The sequence below is a fragment of the Alligator mississippiensis genome, chromosome 1 (assembly GCF_030867095.1).
Source record: "Alligator mississippiensis isolate rAllMis1 chromosome 1, rAllMis1, whole genome shotgun sequence".
Lineage (NCBI taxonomy): Eukaryota > Metazoa > Chordata > Crocodylia > Alligatoridae > Alligator > Alligator mississippiensis.
The window spans coordinates 254,272,458-254,290,287 of record NC_081824.1 but is presented as its reverse complement, the minus strand read 5'-3'; the positions used below and the strand labels follow the sequence as shown (position 1 = coordinate 254,290,287).

The 17,830-nt window shown below is 49.1% G+C and overlaps 1 protein-coding gene across 1 annotated transcript; it reads left to right on the top strand.

Annotated features, from left to right (window-relative positions):
* The first annotated feature begins 3,713 nt into the window (after positions 1-3,713).
* Positions 3,714-16,363, top strand: TRIM45 (tripartite motif containing 45). Its single transcript, XM_019476524.2, has 7 exons — positions 3,714-3,845; positions 4,454-4,929; positions 7,124-7,857; positions 9,138-9,267; positions 12,276-12,390; positions 13,472-13,598; positions 14,375-16,363. Exons 1-7 carry the CDS (start codon positions 3,822-3,824, stop codon positions 14,524-14,526), a joined length of 1,758 nt encoding a protein of 585 aa, XP_019332069.2. The 5' UTR covers positions 3,714-3,821; the 3' UTR covers positions 14,527-16,363.
* Positions 16,364-17,830: the final 1,467 nt, after the last annotated feature.

Genomic DNA, 17,830 nt, shown 5'->3' with positions numbered 1-17,830 from the left:
GACTCACCCTAGATTGCCTGCATCTTCTATTTAGTAACTGTGTGGGACAGGCAATCAATAAATATTTCTGTTCTATATTTGAAAAGAAGCAGATGTATCTTCTTGAATCACATTTAAAAGGCAGGATAATTTGCTTGTACCAAACAAAGAGGACACAGTATTTTTTGATATATCAGTACCCAAGCATGTTAAACAATGTCTATTAATGATAAATATTATTTAAAAAACCAGTCCTGATAACTTGCACTCCTTCGTTCTGAAAGAGCTGGCTAAGGGGCTCCCTTGCCTGTATATGTTAATTTTTAGTATATCTTGCAATACTGGAAAAATTCCAGAAGACTGGAAGAGTGCTAGTATTATAGCCAGCGTCCAGGAAGGGCAAGCAGAATATTCTTGATAACCATAAGCCAGAAAGCTTGACCTCAGTTCCAGGCAAAGTAATGGAAAAACTGAGCCACAATTCTTTAATTGAAAGAAAAAAAAAAGAAAGGACAGGAATATCATTAATTCCAATCAATATGGTTTTATGGAAAATAGGTGATGTCCAAAGTATCTGTTTATGCTTTGGGATGAAATTCCTAGTTTGGTTGATGACGGTAACGATGTAGACTTAATAAATACAGGCTTTTGTAAATAGTTTCACTTAGGACACATAATATTCTGATTAAATAATTTGCATTATCAGTACTGCACACATTAAATAGATGAAGAACCAGCTGATTGACAGATCTCAGAAAATCATTGCCTCTGGGAATCTTTATTGAATAGGGACATTTTTAGGGACTCATTGGGATCAGTTTTAGAGGGTGTACAGAAGTGCCATAGAAATGATTAGAGGTTGGGAGTAAACGGTTTTGAATGAGAGACTTAAACCAGTCTGTTTAGCTTTTCAAGCAGAAGAGTGAAAGGTGAGTTGATTTACAGTGGTCACTTCTACACGGAACATTTACTGCTCAGTAGACTAATTAGCTCTGCAGTAAACATCTTGCGTCTACATGTGCAGCCCTATTAGGCTGCAAGAAACTAATTGACTCCATAGCAGGATAGTACTTGTAAATACAAGTACATATAAATACAAGTACTATCCTGCTGTGGAGATTTTTACTCTGCAGCACCACAAGTGTAGACGCTGATGTGGCTGACTGGGAGAAAGTGCCAGGAATTGAAAGGCTTCTTGTGTTTTTTTATGCCTCTATTGCAAGATTGATGTATGAAATCTGAAGCCAGACAAATTCAAGTTCAAACAAGAGATTCAGCATGCATTTTTGACAGTGATTAACTACTGGAACAGACTACCAGGGTAAGAGGCAATGAATTATCTCCTGACATCTTTGTAGCAAGACTAGTGCCTTTCCTGGCTTTAGCCAAACACAAATACAGGGGGAACTGGATGAAAGGCAATGCTCATAGGTGGCTGGTGCCACCTTAGTTAGGTGGGGCACGTGCCCCCCCAGTGACCAGTCAGCGACAGAGGGAAGGGGTCCCTCATGGCTGATCCCACTGACTGGGGGAGGGATCCCCGCCTCGGCCAATTGTGAAGCGGCCGATTGCTCCAGCCAATTGCTGCAGCCGCTTCCGGATGTGGCTGCAGCCAATTGCTCCGGCTGTGGCCACTTCTGGGAGTGCAACAGCACTCCACTCTCCGGCTGGTGCTTGCAGAGGGGGCACCGGTGCTCCCACCTGCCCCCCCCCCGCCCATTGCCTAAGCATCAAACTCAGCTGGTCAAGGGGTGCACCGGCACTTTCAGCAGGTGCACATGCACCCCTATGCACCCCCTACGTGTTGCCACTGTAATGACCTATGATATACAGAAGGTTGGATTAGATGATCCAACCTCCCTCTTTGTATCTGTGAACTTCTATGTCCCTAAGTAGGTTTGAACAAATGCCCTATCTGCAACACATTAAAGCCTCCCTCCTGATCCACACACATTGTTACAGTCTCTTGCAGTTTCCCAGGCTCCTTGAATTCCAGTTACCTCCTTAGTCGTCTTTTGCTGGTGACAATGCTTTGTTGTTGCCTAACAGAAATTTGTGGGGGCCGAGGGGGAATCGAGGACCAGGAGTCTTTGGGAACGCTAGCTGGGGTTGCGGCTGCGATCCCGTGACAGGTAGATGGGCACTCTCTATCACCGGAGCGGAATTAGGCACAGACGAGACACGTATCAATTGGAAAAACAGAGGTAGCTTTACTTACACTGTAGAGTCGTATACAGCGCAGGCAATCGTAGTTGCAACAATTCTATTCTTTAATCGGTAATCAAGGAGCTCTTGTAGACCGGGTAGCTCAGGTCTAACTCGGGCATGCAACACGGAGGATACGTCGCAAGGCTTCGCCGACGGGGAGTCGTTGGCAGGTGATCAAGCTGCCTCCAGGGGGAATCGCAGAGTTCTCCAACTAGGGCGGAAATGCCCCCAAGCATTTATACAGCTAGCGAGCCAATTGCCAGCCGCCACGTGGGAATAATTTAACATTGGCCAATCGTATTATGCAAATCTGCATTTCCTCGGCGGGAACTCTGTCCACGCCGGAACTCTTCACCATGCCGAGACTTCCCCTGCCTTACCGTGCCTTGTGCTAGAAAGTTCCACTGTGTCGAGACACTGATCCAAATCAGCTCTGACAAAATTGTCATGGAAACATAAATGTTATTCTATTGTCTATTCAGTCCGAGTAGCCAGTCTTGGCCTTCACCTGCCATGTGCTAGCAGGATTCCTCCGCTAGAGGAGTGGTTCTCAACCTTTTTTGTACCAGGACCCATTTGTAAACATCAATGAGCAGTCCTGCCCCAGCATCCCTCACTCCCGACCCACTGCCGCCAGCCCCAAGATTCCCAGTGTGTGGGTCAGGACATGGGTGCATGGAGCAGGGAGGCCCCAAGCAGCCCCTGCCAGGCTGGAGCTTTGCCAGCCTGCAAGGGAAAAGCTGCAGTTTTCCACGTTTTTCTCCTTTGAAGGCAAATCCATTTTTAAAGTTTGTTCATAACCCTTTCATATATTCTAGTGACCCACTTTTGGGTTGTGGCCCACGGGTTGAGAAACATTGGACTAGAGGGAAAAGAAGAAAAATAAGTTATTGACACTGAACTAAAAAGCAATGCACTCTTTATTGAACAAGCAGCCCAACCCCTTGTGTGACTGCTAGCTGTTTGGCAGGAGTGGATGTAAAAGCACCACTCTTCCTGCGAGATGGGAAACAGCACACTGGTCGTGCAAGCTGGGGTAATCTGGGGGCTTCTTCACACTAATGCTGGACCGGATAATCTCGCAGGGTCCCTTCCGGCCCTAATGTCTATGAAATCTGTCTATGAAAGCAGTGAGGCTGGGGCCCTCTCTCATTCTGCTCTCCTTGTGCACCCTGTTACACCTGCTGGGAGCCTGGGGAGGACGGCATGCAGGGAGACGGGGCGATCTGAACCAGGATCCCGGGCATCTCTCAAGACACTGCCAGTAAAGCCTGGTGCCAAGCAGGCTTGCCACAGCTCGGGGTTGCTTTCTCTCCAGCTCAATTTCAGCGCTGGGTTTCCAGGGAGCCTCCAGCCCTTCCCAGCAAGAAGGCCAAGGTGGGAGGAGCTCCGGACTGATATGCCGGCACCGTGGCAGAGCTCCCACGACTCCGGGAGGGTAGGGGATGCCAGGGGGATGCTGGGAGATGCAGGGGAAGGCAGGTGAAAAATATTTTCACCTGCCACAGTGGGGTCAGGCAGGGGCTGTTGGACTACATTGCAGAGGCTGATGGGGCCACCAAGGGCAGTGGGAGGGCACGCAGGAAGAAGGGCAGAGGACGAATCACAACTGGACCCTAGGCCTTCCAGCTCGAATGTCTGTGAAATCTATGAAACTGGTAGGAGAGGTGGTATCTTTTATTAAACAGTTTAATTTAAACCAACTAGATTTTTGCAAAAAAAAATAAGGCATGGGGGGGACGACACCTGGGGCTGAGTCACAGAGCAGACGCGAGAGCTGATATGAAAGGCTGCCGGTCCCCTCCACAAAGACTGAAGCGTGGGGTGGGGGTGAGGAGGGGGAAGCGAGGAGAGTGCTATTTAAGCCTTGTGGATTTGAGCCCTCAGAATAAGGCGCGCACTGATAGGGCGATTGGAGCGGGGCGGGGCGGCGATTGGTGAGTCTTGGCGTCACTCCGGGCAGAGAGAGCCAATGACTTGGGAGCAGGGGCTGTCCAGTGAGTGGTGGAGCGGGGAGCTGTGATTGGGTGGGTCGGGCCCGGGTGAGTCGGGCGGGTGTGGGGGAGGGGTGCGCGCGAGGTTCCCCTTTGCCCCCCGCTCCCCTCCCCCGGCTGTGCCACCTGGCACCATAGCTGTCCCCTGGGCATTGGGGCTGCTGCTGGGGTGGGCAGGGAGGCTCGTGGGCGGTGCAGGGCGCAGTCAGGGCTGCCTTGGTGTGGGTGCTTCAGGGGAGGGTTTAATTTCTCGTCCATCCTCTCAATCCCAGGTGATGTCGGACCCCCAGCAGCAGCCCAAGATCATGGCTAAAGTCCCTGGTGAGGTCCGAGCACTGCCCAGGACCCGGTGCCCACTGTGCACAGAGCTCTTCTTAGCCCCCAAAATCCTGCCATGCCTGCACACCTTCTGCCTGCCCTGCCTGGAGCAGCTGGAGCCCTTCTCCGTGCTGGGCTTCCAGGGAGATTGCAGCTCGGACTCCAGTTCAGACCAATCGTGCCTCCTCCGGGACCTGCCGCAGCCCCTGCTCAGCATCCTTTGTCCCGTCTGCGACACGGAGGTCGATTTGCCCCCCGGCGGAATTCAGGAACTGACCACGGACTACCTGGCCCTGAACGAGGTGCTGCTGGAGACACTGCAGGCGCAAGGGCACGGGGTGGTGTGCGATCTCTGCGTGGATGGGGAGGCAGCGAAGCGCTGTCACACCTGCAAAGCCAACCTCTGCCACTTCTGCAGCCAAGCTCACAGGTAAGGTGTGGGGGGAGCATTCGATGCAGGGAGATGGCAGACATGGCATCAAGCCCCTCCTGCCATTCTCTTCCTGTGCATTGTACACACACAGTGTCAGCTGTCCACTCTCTGGAGTAAACACTTGGGTCAAAAGTGTCCACTTAGTTTTTGGATGCATGAGTTTCAAGAAGTGTCAAGCATCAATTCCTCCAGATGAAGTAAATGGGAGTCTGTGAGCACATATACACGAGGCACTGCATCACCCTAACGACATGCTATGGCATCGTAGCACTGGCAGGCACAAACTGTGATGCCGCAGCTACATCGCCATAGTGACACACTCCCTTGTTGTAGTATTTCAGTATGGTGACATAGCAGCTAAAAATAACTGTGTGCCACTGGCATCACAGAATCACAGAAAATGAGGGTTGGAAGGAACCTCAGGAGGTCATGTAGACCAACCCCCTGCTCAAAGCAGGACCAGCCCTAATTAGATCATCCCAGCCATGGCTTTGTCAAGTTGGGTCTTGAAAACCTCAAAGAATGGCATGGTGCAGTAACAGCACAGTACTAAAGGAAGTATTAAATGACAATGCAGTATCAACAACTCTGTAAATGCACCATGCGCCTCCTTGGCAAGTCATGTTGAAAGTCTCCAGTTGATGTGTCAGCCTGTTTGTACAGAGCCTTGCACATTCTGCTGGCCCCTGCCATGAGAAAAGCCTGTGTTGATCCAGGTTCTCGTGACTTCCAGGCAGAGAAGGGACGGGGGAGCTGCTCTTGTCTATCCAGCCTGGCCCAGTCCAGAGGCACAGTGGGGTCAGGCAAGAGCTTGGACTACATGACCTGTGGAAGTCCTTTTCAGCCCTACTTCTCTATGATCTAAATCCACACATTAGCAGTTTCCAGACATCTCTATTTTCCATCTGAGTGGATTTAGCTCTGCTGGAAAGTCAGAGAACAACAGCCCTGGAGACTGAAGCCCAAACTCCCCCATCTTGCAGCCAGAGCAATGGTAGTGCAAGCTTCCTATTTTTTGTCTAGGCCTGGCATTGAGGGGACCCCATGACTGGGTGGTGATAGGGAGGTTTGGTTTCCAGTTGGTGTTCAGCCCTCTGCTTTTCTGCTGATGCTGCCCAAAAAGAGGTTGATTTGTAAACAACAACTGTATTAATGTTTTAAAGGTACTTGCAGGTGCATTGGAAAGTTCTTGTGGAAAATTTCAGTCCTGGAGGAGAAGGTGGTAGTGTCGGGGAAGTGCTGATGTTGGCTTTAATTGACCCATTTATGACCAGGCAGTTGGCAAGTCACATGCTTAATTGCCCCAGTATCATAGCATTTGGGTACCTCCCAGACATAAATACATTTTTCCTCATAGCACCTCTATGAGGCAGTGAGTCAGTAGTCACACAAGGGAATTTCCCTTTGATTTGCAGAGGTAAAGGAGTTGTGTTGAATAGTAGCAGAGTGGGGAAAAACTGAAGAGGCACTACCCAGGGCAAGGAAAGGTGTTTGCCTCTGAAGTGAACTAAGAGGTGGCAAGGCAGAGGCGTAGGATGACTGCAGGAACCAGAGAATGTGGCACCGTTTCCTGTGCCAAAGGTGGCATGATTGTATAAACAGACAGGAACAAACAGTGCCTGGAAAAAGGAGGGGTATTAGTACAAGTTGTCATTTAGCCATTGTCCAGTCCAAATTGTCTGGTCTCCTCCCCTGGTTACTTGCTTTTGTGAATCTAACGCTGGTGAAAAGTGCCAGGCTGACAGGTAAGAAGCCTGGCATCTCCTGTCCATCTACAGAAGTGGCAGTGTCTGAACAAGTCTATTTCAGGCCACCTCCTGCTAACCCTAGCATGCACTGCAGCACTTCTCAAACTGTGATCAGGCTCCCTAAGGGGACTTTGAGCATAATGGTTTAGAAGTCAGGATAGATATGCGCCTTTAGACTATGTAACATAACACCCACACATATATAACAATTACAAATATGGGATGGTTTTCACATGCTATCATCTTCAGTGTGGTGCTGTGGCCCCAGGAGACCATTGGTCCTGGTGCGTGATGTGCCCATCTGCTGAATCAGGCCAGAATGTCACCTGCTGTGTTGCATCATCTCATCAGAACACAATCTGTGAGGTAGCCATGGGTTGCTTTTAGGAGCCTACAGGGCATGTTTGTCCCACCCAGGTTTACTTCTGGTTGCTTCCTTTCAGGAGACAGAGGAAAACAGCCTCCCATGCTGTGGTGGATATGGAGGACCTGAAGGGCTACAACCGGATCGGGAAGCCCATCCTGTGCCTGTCCCACCCCTCCGAGGAACTGAAACTGTTCTGTGAGCGGTGTGACCGGCCTGTGTGCCGGGACTGTGTGGTGGACAAGCACCGGCAGCACCCTTATGACTTCACCAGCAATGTCATCCATAAGCACGGTGACTCCATGAGGGAACTCTTGAAGAGCACCCAGCAGCAGGTGGGTGCCCTGGAAGAGGCACTGCATCAGGTTGAAGGGGTGGGCAGCACCATCCGCAGTCGTGTGGAGGCAGTGGCTACAGAGATCCATGCATTTGCAGACGGATACATACAGGCTATTGAAGAGCACCGGGACCGGCTGCTGAAGCAGCTGGATGACTTGAAGGTGCAGAAGGAGAACCTGTTGCACTTGCAAAAAGCACAGCTGGAGCAGCTGCTGTTGGACATGAGGACGGGGGTGGAGTTTACAGAACACCTCCTGACCAATGGCTCTGACCTGGAGATCCTTATCACAAAAAGGGTGGTGGCGAGCCGGCTGAAGAGGCTGATCAGAGTGGATTACAGTGTGCACCCTGGAGGGGATGATGGGATCCAGTTCTCTCCCCAAGAGAAGGCTGGGCAGTACCATGGCTATGAGGTTTTTGGGGCTGTTCTCAACAAGGCAGTTGATCCAGCCAAGTGCATCCTGCAAGGGGAAGGTATGGAGACTTTCTGCACTAATGTAATCATGGCTCACTGCCAAGAAATTGCAAAGAAATGGCTTTACTCAGAGCCTAGAACAGAGTCCATGGGAACATTTTTGTCTGTGCCCACATACCACCTAGTTCTGCTTAGCCAGGGACAGAATTAATGCAGGAGAGATCAAGTGAGCCATAAAAAGCTCGGTATGTAGGTGTTTGTTGTACACCGTGCTGAAATGGAGCCTGAGAGCTTCTTGTAATAATTTTGGGGATAGCTATTAGGGGCTTTGTAAATGAGAAGAGCTGGTCAGTGTCTGAGCTGCTCACTGTCTCCTCATTTTCAAAGCTTCTAGTAGCGGCCCTTTTGACAGCTGCTTCCCCTTCACCATTTTTGGTTGCAATTCCTGTGCAGTTAAAGAGGATACAGTTACATTGCAAAATAGACAGCATATGAATTGCATTCAGGAATGGGAGGGGAAGAACTGTGGCCAGCCCAACCCTTTGCAATCACAAACCCCACTGTGGTATTAACCTCCTGGGTTCTGGCCCTGCAGATACAGCAGCTCAGGCAGCCACAGGGGTCAATGCTGCTACCTCCAGGCAGCATCCTGGAGAGGTGACTGCAAAGGACATTACCTCTGATTCTGGTCTCTGCTGTATTCCCTTTAAACAAGCAAAGGGCCTGAGAGATTGCAAAATCAGTTAAACTAGCTCCTGGGGATCCCTGCGTGCTGTAGAACGAGTGGAATGGTGCTGTACCCTGCTTCTCATGTGGGGTGGGAACGAGGATGGTTAGGAGGGGCTGGCCTGGAATGCAGTTGCATTATGGCTCTCTCCAGCCTTCACAGTATTCCTTTGGGGCCACTGTAGTTGAACACCCACTAGAGCAGTCTTTGTCTGGGGGACAGAAGTAGTTCCCAGCTGAGTTCAGAAACCAGGGGACTGCAGAGAGGCATACAACCTCTGCATCTCACTTTCAGGCTACATCAAACAGAGTTCGTTCAGCTGCCACTGAAGATTAAGGCCCGCTTGCCACTTGTGGAGGCTATGGTCAGCCATACCCACCTAGTCACCATGAACATACTTGTTTTTACATCCTGTAGGAAGGAGCTCAGATGCCCAGATGAAAGGAAACTTGTAAAACCTTAGCAGAAGTGAAGTAGTCCAGGTTGGAACAATTTAGGGATGGAAGGTAGCTGTTTGATGTCAAGTGTGGCTTTGTTCTGTTCTGTTCTGTTCTGTTCTGTTCTGTTCTGTTCTGTTCTGTTCTGTATGGGAGAGTTTGTTCTGCTTTTCAGATCTCCACCATGCCCATCAGAATCAGTCAGCCAGCTTTACTCTACTCTGCAATGATGCACTGGGGGAGCAAATGGGGAGAGGAGGAGAGTTCGTCAAGGTCACGCTTGTTCACAAGGATAAGAAGGACTGGTGAGTGCTTTCTCTAGGGGATGCAGGGTGATTCTCTTGCCTTCTGTCTTTAAAGCTTTTGCTAGCAGTTTGCTCCCACTTCTGACATCACTTTTTCTCTGCTCAGAATCACATGGAAGTAAGAGATGTCAGTAGTCAGGCCAGGATTCACCTGGAGAATGGCATAACTGTGTTTTGGCCAAGACCAGTTGTGCTCAACCTTTTGGTCCCATGAGCCAGATAACTGACAGGGTTGGTCCATGGGCTGGATTGAGTTCCATGTGCCAGGATTGGGCCCTGTAGCCCAGCACTGCCCCTTTCCTGCCTTGAGTGCCCGTAGCAGGGCCTGGCCCTGCCCCATCCCACCCCTGGGCCCTAGGATTGGTCTGTGGGGGACCCCTCCCCCTTCCACCTTAGCACCATGGGACTGGGTCCCAGAGGCCTGGGGCCAGAATTGGTCCCTGAGGGCTTGGTACCATCTTCTCCCAACCCAGCATGCTGGGATTGTGTCTCAGGGGCCTGGTATCACCCCTTCCAGCCCCCCACATGCCAGGACTGGGTCCTGGGGCTTAATGCCACCCCTGTTCAACCCTGCATGCTGGGATCAGAAGTGGCTTTTTTACTCTGCAGCAGCATAGTACTTGTATTTACAAGTACTATCCTGCTGTGGAGTAAATTAGTTCGCTCCTTGATCTAGTGCGCAGGGCCTGGGGCTCCCCGTGGGTCCAGAAATTTGGCAGTGGGGAAACAACATGGCCCACAGGCTGTGCAGACAACTAGCACCCTTGGCCATGACTATGCAGCAGCTGCATCACAGTTGCCGCCTGTGGATCCCTTGTAGCCAGGGTGTCAAAATAATTTGGCCCTCCAGTCCAGGACCAGGACCAAATGACCTACCTCTGGGGTGAATGGTGATAGCATTAACCTCCTTGGAGCTGGCCCTGACAGCCATGGGGGTTGCAGTTGCTGCCTTTAACCCTGTTGCCACAGAATTGTGTCCTCGGTGGAGATTATGATCCAGAAGTCTGGCAGCAGGCAGCCAGGGCAGCTGGCAGCAGTGTTGGCCCCAGTGGCTGCCTGAGCTGCTCTGCAGGCGGGGCTAACACCCAGGAGGTTAACACTGCACAGAACTTTATACCCAGTGAGGATTGCAGCCCAGAATTTTGGTGGCAGGATGGGCAGCAGCAGTGTTAGCTCCCTGGGTGCTGGCGCTGCCGTGCCAATACAGTGACTCTCGCTGTTGTGGGAGTTAATGCCATTGCTGTTCACCCCACTGCAGCATTTCTGGTCCTGTGAGAAGCCTTGCAGGCTGTATGTTTGATACAGTGGCTGTTAGCTCCCAACATTCAGTAATAAGTTTTAGGCTTTTACAAACTCTTCCCCACACAGTTGATATGGATTGCAGCTTGTCTAACTTGGTAGTGTTTTATTGTACTCCTGCTATGTTGGTATACATGGCTGCACGTGGAGCAGGACAACAGAGAACTGGGACTTAGGTTTCAGACAATATCTCATTTTAAAAGGTGTCTTTGTTAAAGCTTCAGCATCCTTTCCTCCTCCAATAAAGAAGTATCAGCTCAAACAAAACAGGGTTGGAAGTCTTTCTGCAAAACTAGGGAAAACTAGACTTGACACTTTGGGTATTTCTAAGGTAAAAAATTTGAAACAAATCAAAAATCTTTTGAAACAAGCTTTACGGTGAGCTAGAGTTGTTGTAGAGCAGCAAGGGCATTAGCACAGTTGGGGAAAAAAAATCTGTCATGGTCATCTTTGAAGATACAGCTGGTTCCAGAGGGGCCTAACCCAGAGCTGGTTGCCAGCCTAGCTGTTGATTGGTTGTCATGATGTAGGAGAGAACAAAATGCTAAAACTCTGCTATGAGGGAAACTGAAATCTGCCATCATTCAGGAGTCTAGCTTTGATTATAGATAGTCGTCTATATGGGTTATATCTTGGTTTGGGCCACACAGCAAGCAGAAGTGACAAGGCCAGCAATTACATCTAATACAAGAAAGGGAAGCATCACCTTGTATGTAGATATCTACTGAACCAGAAGCATTGCCATGGGACTTATCTCTTGTCCTTCCATCTGCACTCCAGACCGCTTGAGATGAATGAAAAGTGCACGCAACTCACCTGTCCTTATGGAGGTTAATTCTGATAGTGGGAGGAGAGATCACTGAAATCATATCAACGTGATTTCACATTCCTGTGCATCTGTGATCGCTTCCTCCCCTGCAGAAATAGTCGCATCTGGGGAGCAGCACAGCAGTTGTTGAACAATCCAGAGCCACATTTAATGGCAGGGTGATGTCTGAAGATGAAGTAGATGAGTTTTCAGTTGAAATGGCAGGCAGAAACCAAATGCATTGTTCTGTAAGGGTTATAAACTATCCTGTTTCAGGGCAAAAGCAGTTCTGATTAATGGGAGCAAAGGACAAACTTTCTATCTAGGCAGGCTGTTCCAGAGACCCCTGCTGCAGGGTTTCTTGTATCTTCTTCTGAAAGGCAAACAGCACTGGCCGCTCTCAGAGACAGTACAGAAAACAAAAGCGCTGGTCTGCCTCAGTACAGCATTGGTAGTTACCACTGAGCACTCCCAGTGATTTGTATTTTCATTTCAAAGTGCCTTCAGTGCTGATGCCTCCTGCCTCTTGGGATAAGCTACCTTTCATTTTCCTCTCCTTTCTTCCCTCATATTCTTTCCCCTGTTATTTACACTCCCTCCTCCTTTCCGAGTTAGAAGGAAGTAGCAGATCAGAAGTACTTTGGCTGCAGCAATGTGGGCTCCTGAATGTTGGGTTTTGCTTATTTGTACTTGCCTGCAAGTGGTGATTCCATCTCTTTCATTGTCTAGTGTGTGGTCAGCGCATCTCATGGCTATTGTGTCAAAAGCGTTGTAGTGATGTACTGGAGGGACCCTACAGTGACCTCCCCACTCATGCATGTCTAGTCTACAAAGTGGCCTGCCATTAGAAGAGTTTTTTGTAAGATCCTGACTGCTTTCGCTTCTCTCCATGTGTTTGTAGTGCAATCAAGCCAGCCATCTGTGATAATGGCGATGGGACCTACCATGTTTCTTATACCCCAGAGGTGCTGGGCACATACATTGTCTGCGTCTCTGTCAAAGGGCAGCATGTGCAGGTGAGGCTTCCAGCTCATTGGGCCCCATTGTAAATGACTGTGTGGGGTGGAGTGAATCAGGCAGTTAAGCTGTTCCCAAGAGAACCCACAGATCTCCAGATTCCCTTTCTCTGACCAGAGACACTTCCTTCCTTCCCTTTGATAGTGCAGCAGACATTGAATCTTTGCTGTCCCACCTTTATATCTCAATTCTTCCCAGTGGAATCTAAGGGGCTGGGTTCCTTATCCCCTGCATCAGTCTCTTACCTAGGAAGAATCTCCCGCAGTCACCCAGAAAAGCATCTCAGCTTGGCCCTTGCTTCCCTTTTGTCAGTTCCCTTGTTGTCCCCTCTTGCTTCTTGCTCTGGTTTCTTTCAAAAATTTCACAGGCTCCCTGCTGATAGATTGCCGCCGGCCTCCAAGTTTACTTGTTGCTGCCCACTAAACCCTTTGCTGGTTCTCTTCCTAATTGCCCATCTGTTATCTCTAACTAATTTTCTTAATCACCTTTTGAGAAGAATGTTGTCCAAGGCACAAATCAGTTCTCACCATTTCTCCTTTGTCTGCTATTTTGACTGGTTCAAGGAATTCTGGTAGATTACAGAAGTATAACTTTCCTTCACAGAACTCCTGCTGCTTTTATCATCGCACATTCATCTAGAGCTGTGATTCTCTACCCGGGTGCCAGAGCATCTTGGAATACTGTGTGATTCTTTCAAGGGTGCTGTGGGGTGACAAAATGTTAGCCCTGCTAGGTGGGAAAACATGATTCACAAGATGAACCCAGAGATTTCAAATAGAAATCCATAGTTGTAGTCTTTTTGAGTTTTTTTTCAATAAAAAAAACCTGCTCTATTCTTTTTGTTTAGTCAAATTCTGAGGGGTGCCTCCTCTAGGCTATCCAGGGGTTCCTTGAGTCTAAAAATGTTGAAATCGCTGATCTAGAGGGCATTTAATACACTGTTTTGTCACCTGGTGCTAAAGCTAGGTTCATTAGGCCTGTAATTCCCAGAATCACTCAAGCAGCATTTGATACCAAGCAGGGCCCCAGTATGGTAGTAGATGTGCCAAGCACTCATCTCTGTTCCCTTGTCCTCATCAGGGCTCTCCATTCACTTTAACTGTGAAGAACAAATTCCGCAAGCACCAGGGTGTGTTTCACTGCTGCACGTTCTGCTCCAGCGGAGGCCAGAAAGCTGCTCGCTGTGCCTGTGGTGGGACCATGCCAGGTAAGCACAGAGCTCTCTCCAAACTTTAGCTTCAGCCAGAAGTGTTTGTCATATCCCATCTATCCCCTCTCACCTATCACTGTGCTTTTAAGTGCTCTGGGTTCAGTCCTGCCCCAGCCTATGCATCTGCTCTCCCATGACCTGGAGGAATGTGAATGTAGTCCAATCCCGGCAGGAGATACAGCTGAGAGAAGACTCCAAGTCCAGATGGTTCAGCTCTTTTAAGCACCCAAAAGTTCAACTCTCCCTGCTTCCCTTGACCCTGGTAGATGGGAAACATTCTGAGTCCCAGCTATGTACAGATCATGGTCTAAAATGAAAGTTCAGTTTAGCCACACTTTTCATTAGAGCTGGCTTCCCTTCTCCCATGCAAGGCCCATGTTTGTCTTTTAAGGTTTGCATGTGGTAAAAGTAAGAACGGCCTTTTCCCACTGGGACCTTTTCTCCTGTGCCTGGTCTGGAGATGAGCTATTGGGAGCACATTCCTTGTCTGTAAGCTCCAGGAGATGGCACAGACAGGTGAGATCAGGTTCTCCAGGGATAAGCTGTCTTTTTCTACCAGAGGCGGTTTGAAGGGTTCTGGTGCTGCCAGTCCACAGCACAAGGATCTGAGTTTGTGCTGTGTGCACACATGCATGTGTGCAGTGACCCCTCTACACCACCAGCCAAGCTATGGGTTTCAGGGCACACTTAGGAAGTCACTACCCACTAGAACTTTCTTTCTCATAGTCTCAGCAAAACTAATGTTGCTTCTTCTCTTTCCTTGGGATGGGTAGGTGGATTCCAAGGCTGTGGCCATGGGCACAAAGGTCACCCTGGCTCTCCCCACTGGTCATGCTGTGGAAGATTTGTTAAACACTCTGAATGCCCAGGTGGGCCACTGGGTAAGACTCTGCAGCGGAGCCTGCTCAGAACTGTAGCACTTTGACAGATGACGAAGTCCCCACAGACCTGGAGTGTCTCTGCTGGCTGGGACTCATGCCTATCTCAGTAGGGTTACAGAGATGGTACCTGTTGCCAGGAAGCACCTTGCTGAGACAGAACTGCAGTGGGGTGTGCTGGGAAAGACAGACCTGTTAAAATAAATACGTGCCTTATCTTTTGCCTGGGGGATATCTGTGAGCACTTGTTTTCGCATGTGGTTAGAATGAACTGTGGGAAGCACAACGTTGACTTCTGCTCAGTGAGAACGTGGAATTTGGTAACTAGGCACCGAACTCCAATCCTAAATGAACGGTCATGGGGAGGAAGCATCAGCACATACAGGAAGGTGCAGTTACCTCCCAGAGGGTCAAGACACATCTTGTTCTACAGGGTTGACATTCTCTGCCTCTGCTCCCTTTCTCTGTTCTCAGCACATAGTTGTGAAGAGACCAAAGGTCCTGGTTTGGTTGCATTCCTAGAGCTTTTCTGTACATGCTTAGGAAAGGCTTGGCACATGACCTATTGCTTCTGCCTCTGCCAGACACGGTGCTCGATTCTGATCTCAGTTGTGTGGATACATCACAATCACGCTCAACAGATCCACTATTTTGCCTGCAAGCTGTACTCTCCCTCTAGGTGTGCTGCCTCAGCCTGTGATCTTTTTAGGTCCCACAAACTACACAGGATCAGGCTAGATTGATACCTGGTTATGTAAAATCCAAGGGAAGCCCGTGGGACTGGAGGAGAGGGTGTTGATGATTAAGTTAGAGGGTGCATTACCATGTGAGTCAGTGCAACACCTGTTCCGCACTGTGTGTGGCTGGAAATGGAATGAGATACTGAAGTGAATGCACCTGTTGCATGTGAAGAAGCTGGGGGCAATCTGAGTGCTCAGGTATGCCTCCTAGCAAGTGCCAGAAGAGGAGCTTGCACAGACCTTTGGCCAGTGCAGAAAACTGGCGGAATAAATTACCTGAACTGAGCCATGCCCCTTGCTTTAGATCACATCAGCTTCTTGCTTCTGCTTTGTTCGTTCCTCTTTGGCAGAGTCCCATAGAGTTTGTGCTGTTTTTCATCTGCAGGGTGGCATTACATTCTGCTCACGCATAGCTGGGAAAGCTAGGAAAGAGAAATGGCTTCCCCTTCTTTGTAGGCCACTGGAACAAATGCAGCCTGGGCTCACAGCAGCAGATGTTGTCGTAAGGCTGAACTGTGACTACATTTGGATTTCACCTACTTGCCTAAAGTGCTTGTTTATAACAGGTCTAAATGCTCAGGGGTTACCTAGTGTTTTGTGGAATTAAAACTTTTTAGCATTCACATTTAGTGACTCTGTTATAAAGTTACTAGGGACTTTGGTTTGTTAGTTATCTTTCTACATCCTAAGTCAGGTGAATGTGAGCAGTGCCCCATTAAGCTTTGGGGTTCCAGCCCCTCATATCCCAGTTGCTAGTTCCCCTACACTGCATTAAGTCCCACAGCTGCTGTCTGTGTGTGTGCTGGGCCCATGCATTGAACTATTGGACCCTTAGGAGTAGGGTATGCTCTATGCCCAGACTTGAACAATCTGTCATACCCAGGCAGGTGTGCCTGGACTCTTATCACTTGCACAAACCTTGTGAGGAGGTGGCATACTAGGGCCCACCACAGAGGCAGCTGGGGTTCCTCGTGCCATCTAGGACTGAGAAGGGGAACTGCTTGAGGTGTGGACAGAAATGAGCCAGTCGGTTTTATTGAGGTAGGGACAGTACACAAGTTTACATAGCAACAGTTTGATTCTTGTTTATGAATAATAACTGTCATAAATATTAACTAATAAAAAATGGTTGGGGCATTGCTCAGCCAAGCCTTCATTATTCTCTTTTTTTACCCAGCTGTCCTCCTTTCCCCTTCTTTCCTCCTACAAAGCAGATTTTGGACAACCATCCTTTCAGCTAAGGAGGATGGAACCATCGTTATACCTTTCCTTTCATCATCCAGAAGGGGAGCTGCTGAAGAAGGCATTTCTTCTATGCTTAGAGAGCCATGCTTGTTAGGCTCTTTTCATGTGTAGGTTGCTGCCACTGACATCTGGGAGAGGAAATACTGTTTGAATACCTTTTTCACCAATAGCTGTCAATTAATAATGGACAATTAATGAAAATCAAAGTCTATTTGCAGATAATTGGGGAATGAGTGACTAGATTCATCAAATAAATGTATGGTGGATTGTTCTCCCAGCTCTGCTCACAGACAGTCCGCTTTGCCATGAGGTTGTTTGCAACAGTTTTCCCTCCTCTGCTGTTGCTCAGGAAACCTGCAGTTTATAATTAGTTGGGCTGTCCTGGCTAGTCCCCAACATTGTTTCTGTTTTCTGACCTGATGCCTCCTGAGTCGCACAGACTCTTCAAGATGGTTGTGTGACCAGCGCTGTTGTAAGAGCCATGAGGTCAATGTAGTCGCACAGGAAGTTGGGATGCTCTCCTTTTCTACAAAGCGTCATTAGCAAGAAATTCATGAAAAGAACATGGGCACTGCCAAACATGAGGGAGGTAGTACAGTTACAGGAAGGGGAAAATGATAAGGAGGGTTAGGGTAAAGGAGAGCTAGTCATTCTCCCCCACTAAGCTTCATGTGGGGAGAGGGAGCAAATATAACTGCGGGGAAATAAATTTTCAGCAGAGATGGAGTATAACAGTGAGCAATGAACTTCTCTTGCTGTAGTGGGAGTGACAAAGCAGAAGTGGAACAGGGCCGGACACAGCCATGGATGAATCGGGTGGCCGCCCAGGGCCTGGACAGAAAGGGGGCCTGAAAATGGTAATTTTTTTTCTGTTGTCCAATTACTATTATCATTATCTGGCAAAGTGGGTCCCAACACTAAAAGTTTGCCTGGGGCCACCAGGAATCTAGGTATGGTGCTGATGTGGAGTGAATGTGGTTGTGAACTAGGGAAGTGGTTCTCAACCTTTTTTGTACCAGGACCTGTTTGTAAACATTGATAACCAGTCCTGACCGAGCACCCCTCACTACCAACCCACTGTTCCCAGCCCCACAGTGTGTGGGGCACAGAGTGGGTGTGTGGGGTGGGGGGGTATATGTGGGGCATGCACCACCCCAAGCAGCCCCTTGCAGGCTGGAGCTCTGCCACCCTGCAAGGGAAAAGCCACGGCGTCCCACGTTTTTCTCCTTTAAAGGAGAATCCGTTTTTCAAGTTCGCAACCCTTTCATATATTCCTGTGACCCACTTTTGGGTCATGACCCACAGGCTGAGAAACACTGGGCTAGGGAACTCAAAGGAGTGTGGGGCAGGGCTGCGGTTGGGGAGG

What these genes read in the sequence shown, in the direction of transcription:
- TRIM45 (XM_019476524.2), top strand. Translation starts at nt 3,822, where the DNA reads ATGTCTGTGAAATCTATGAAACTG. An exon ending in CTGTGAAATCTATGAAACTG is followed by an intron (nt 3,846 to 4,453) that starts GTAGGAGAGGTG and finishes TCTCAATCCCAG; the next exon opens with GTGATGTCGGACCCCCAGCA. An exon ending in TCAAAGGGCAGCATGTGCAG is followed by an intron (nt 12,391 to 13,471) that starts GTGAGGCTTCCA and finishes TGTCCTCATCAG; the next exon opens with GGCTCTCCATTCACTTTAAC.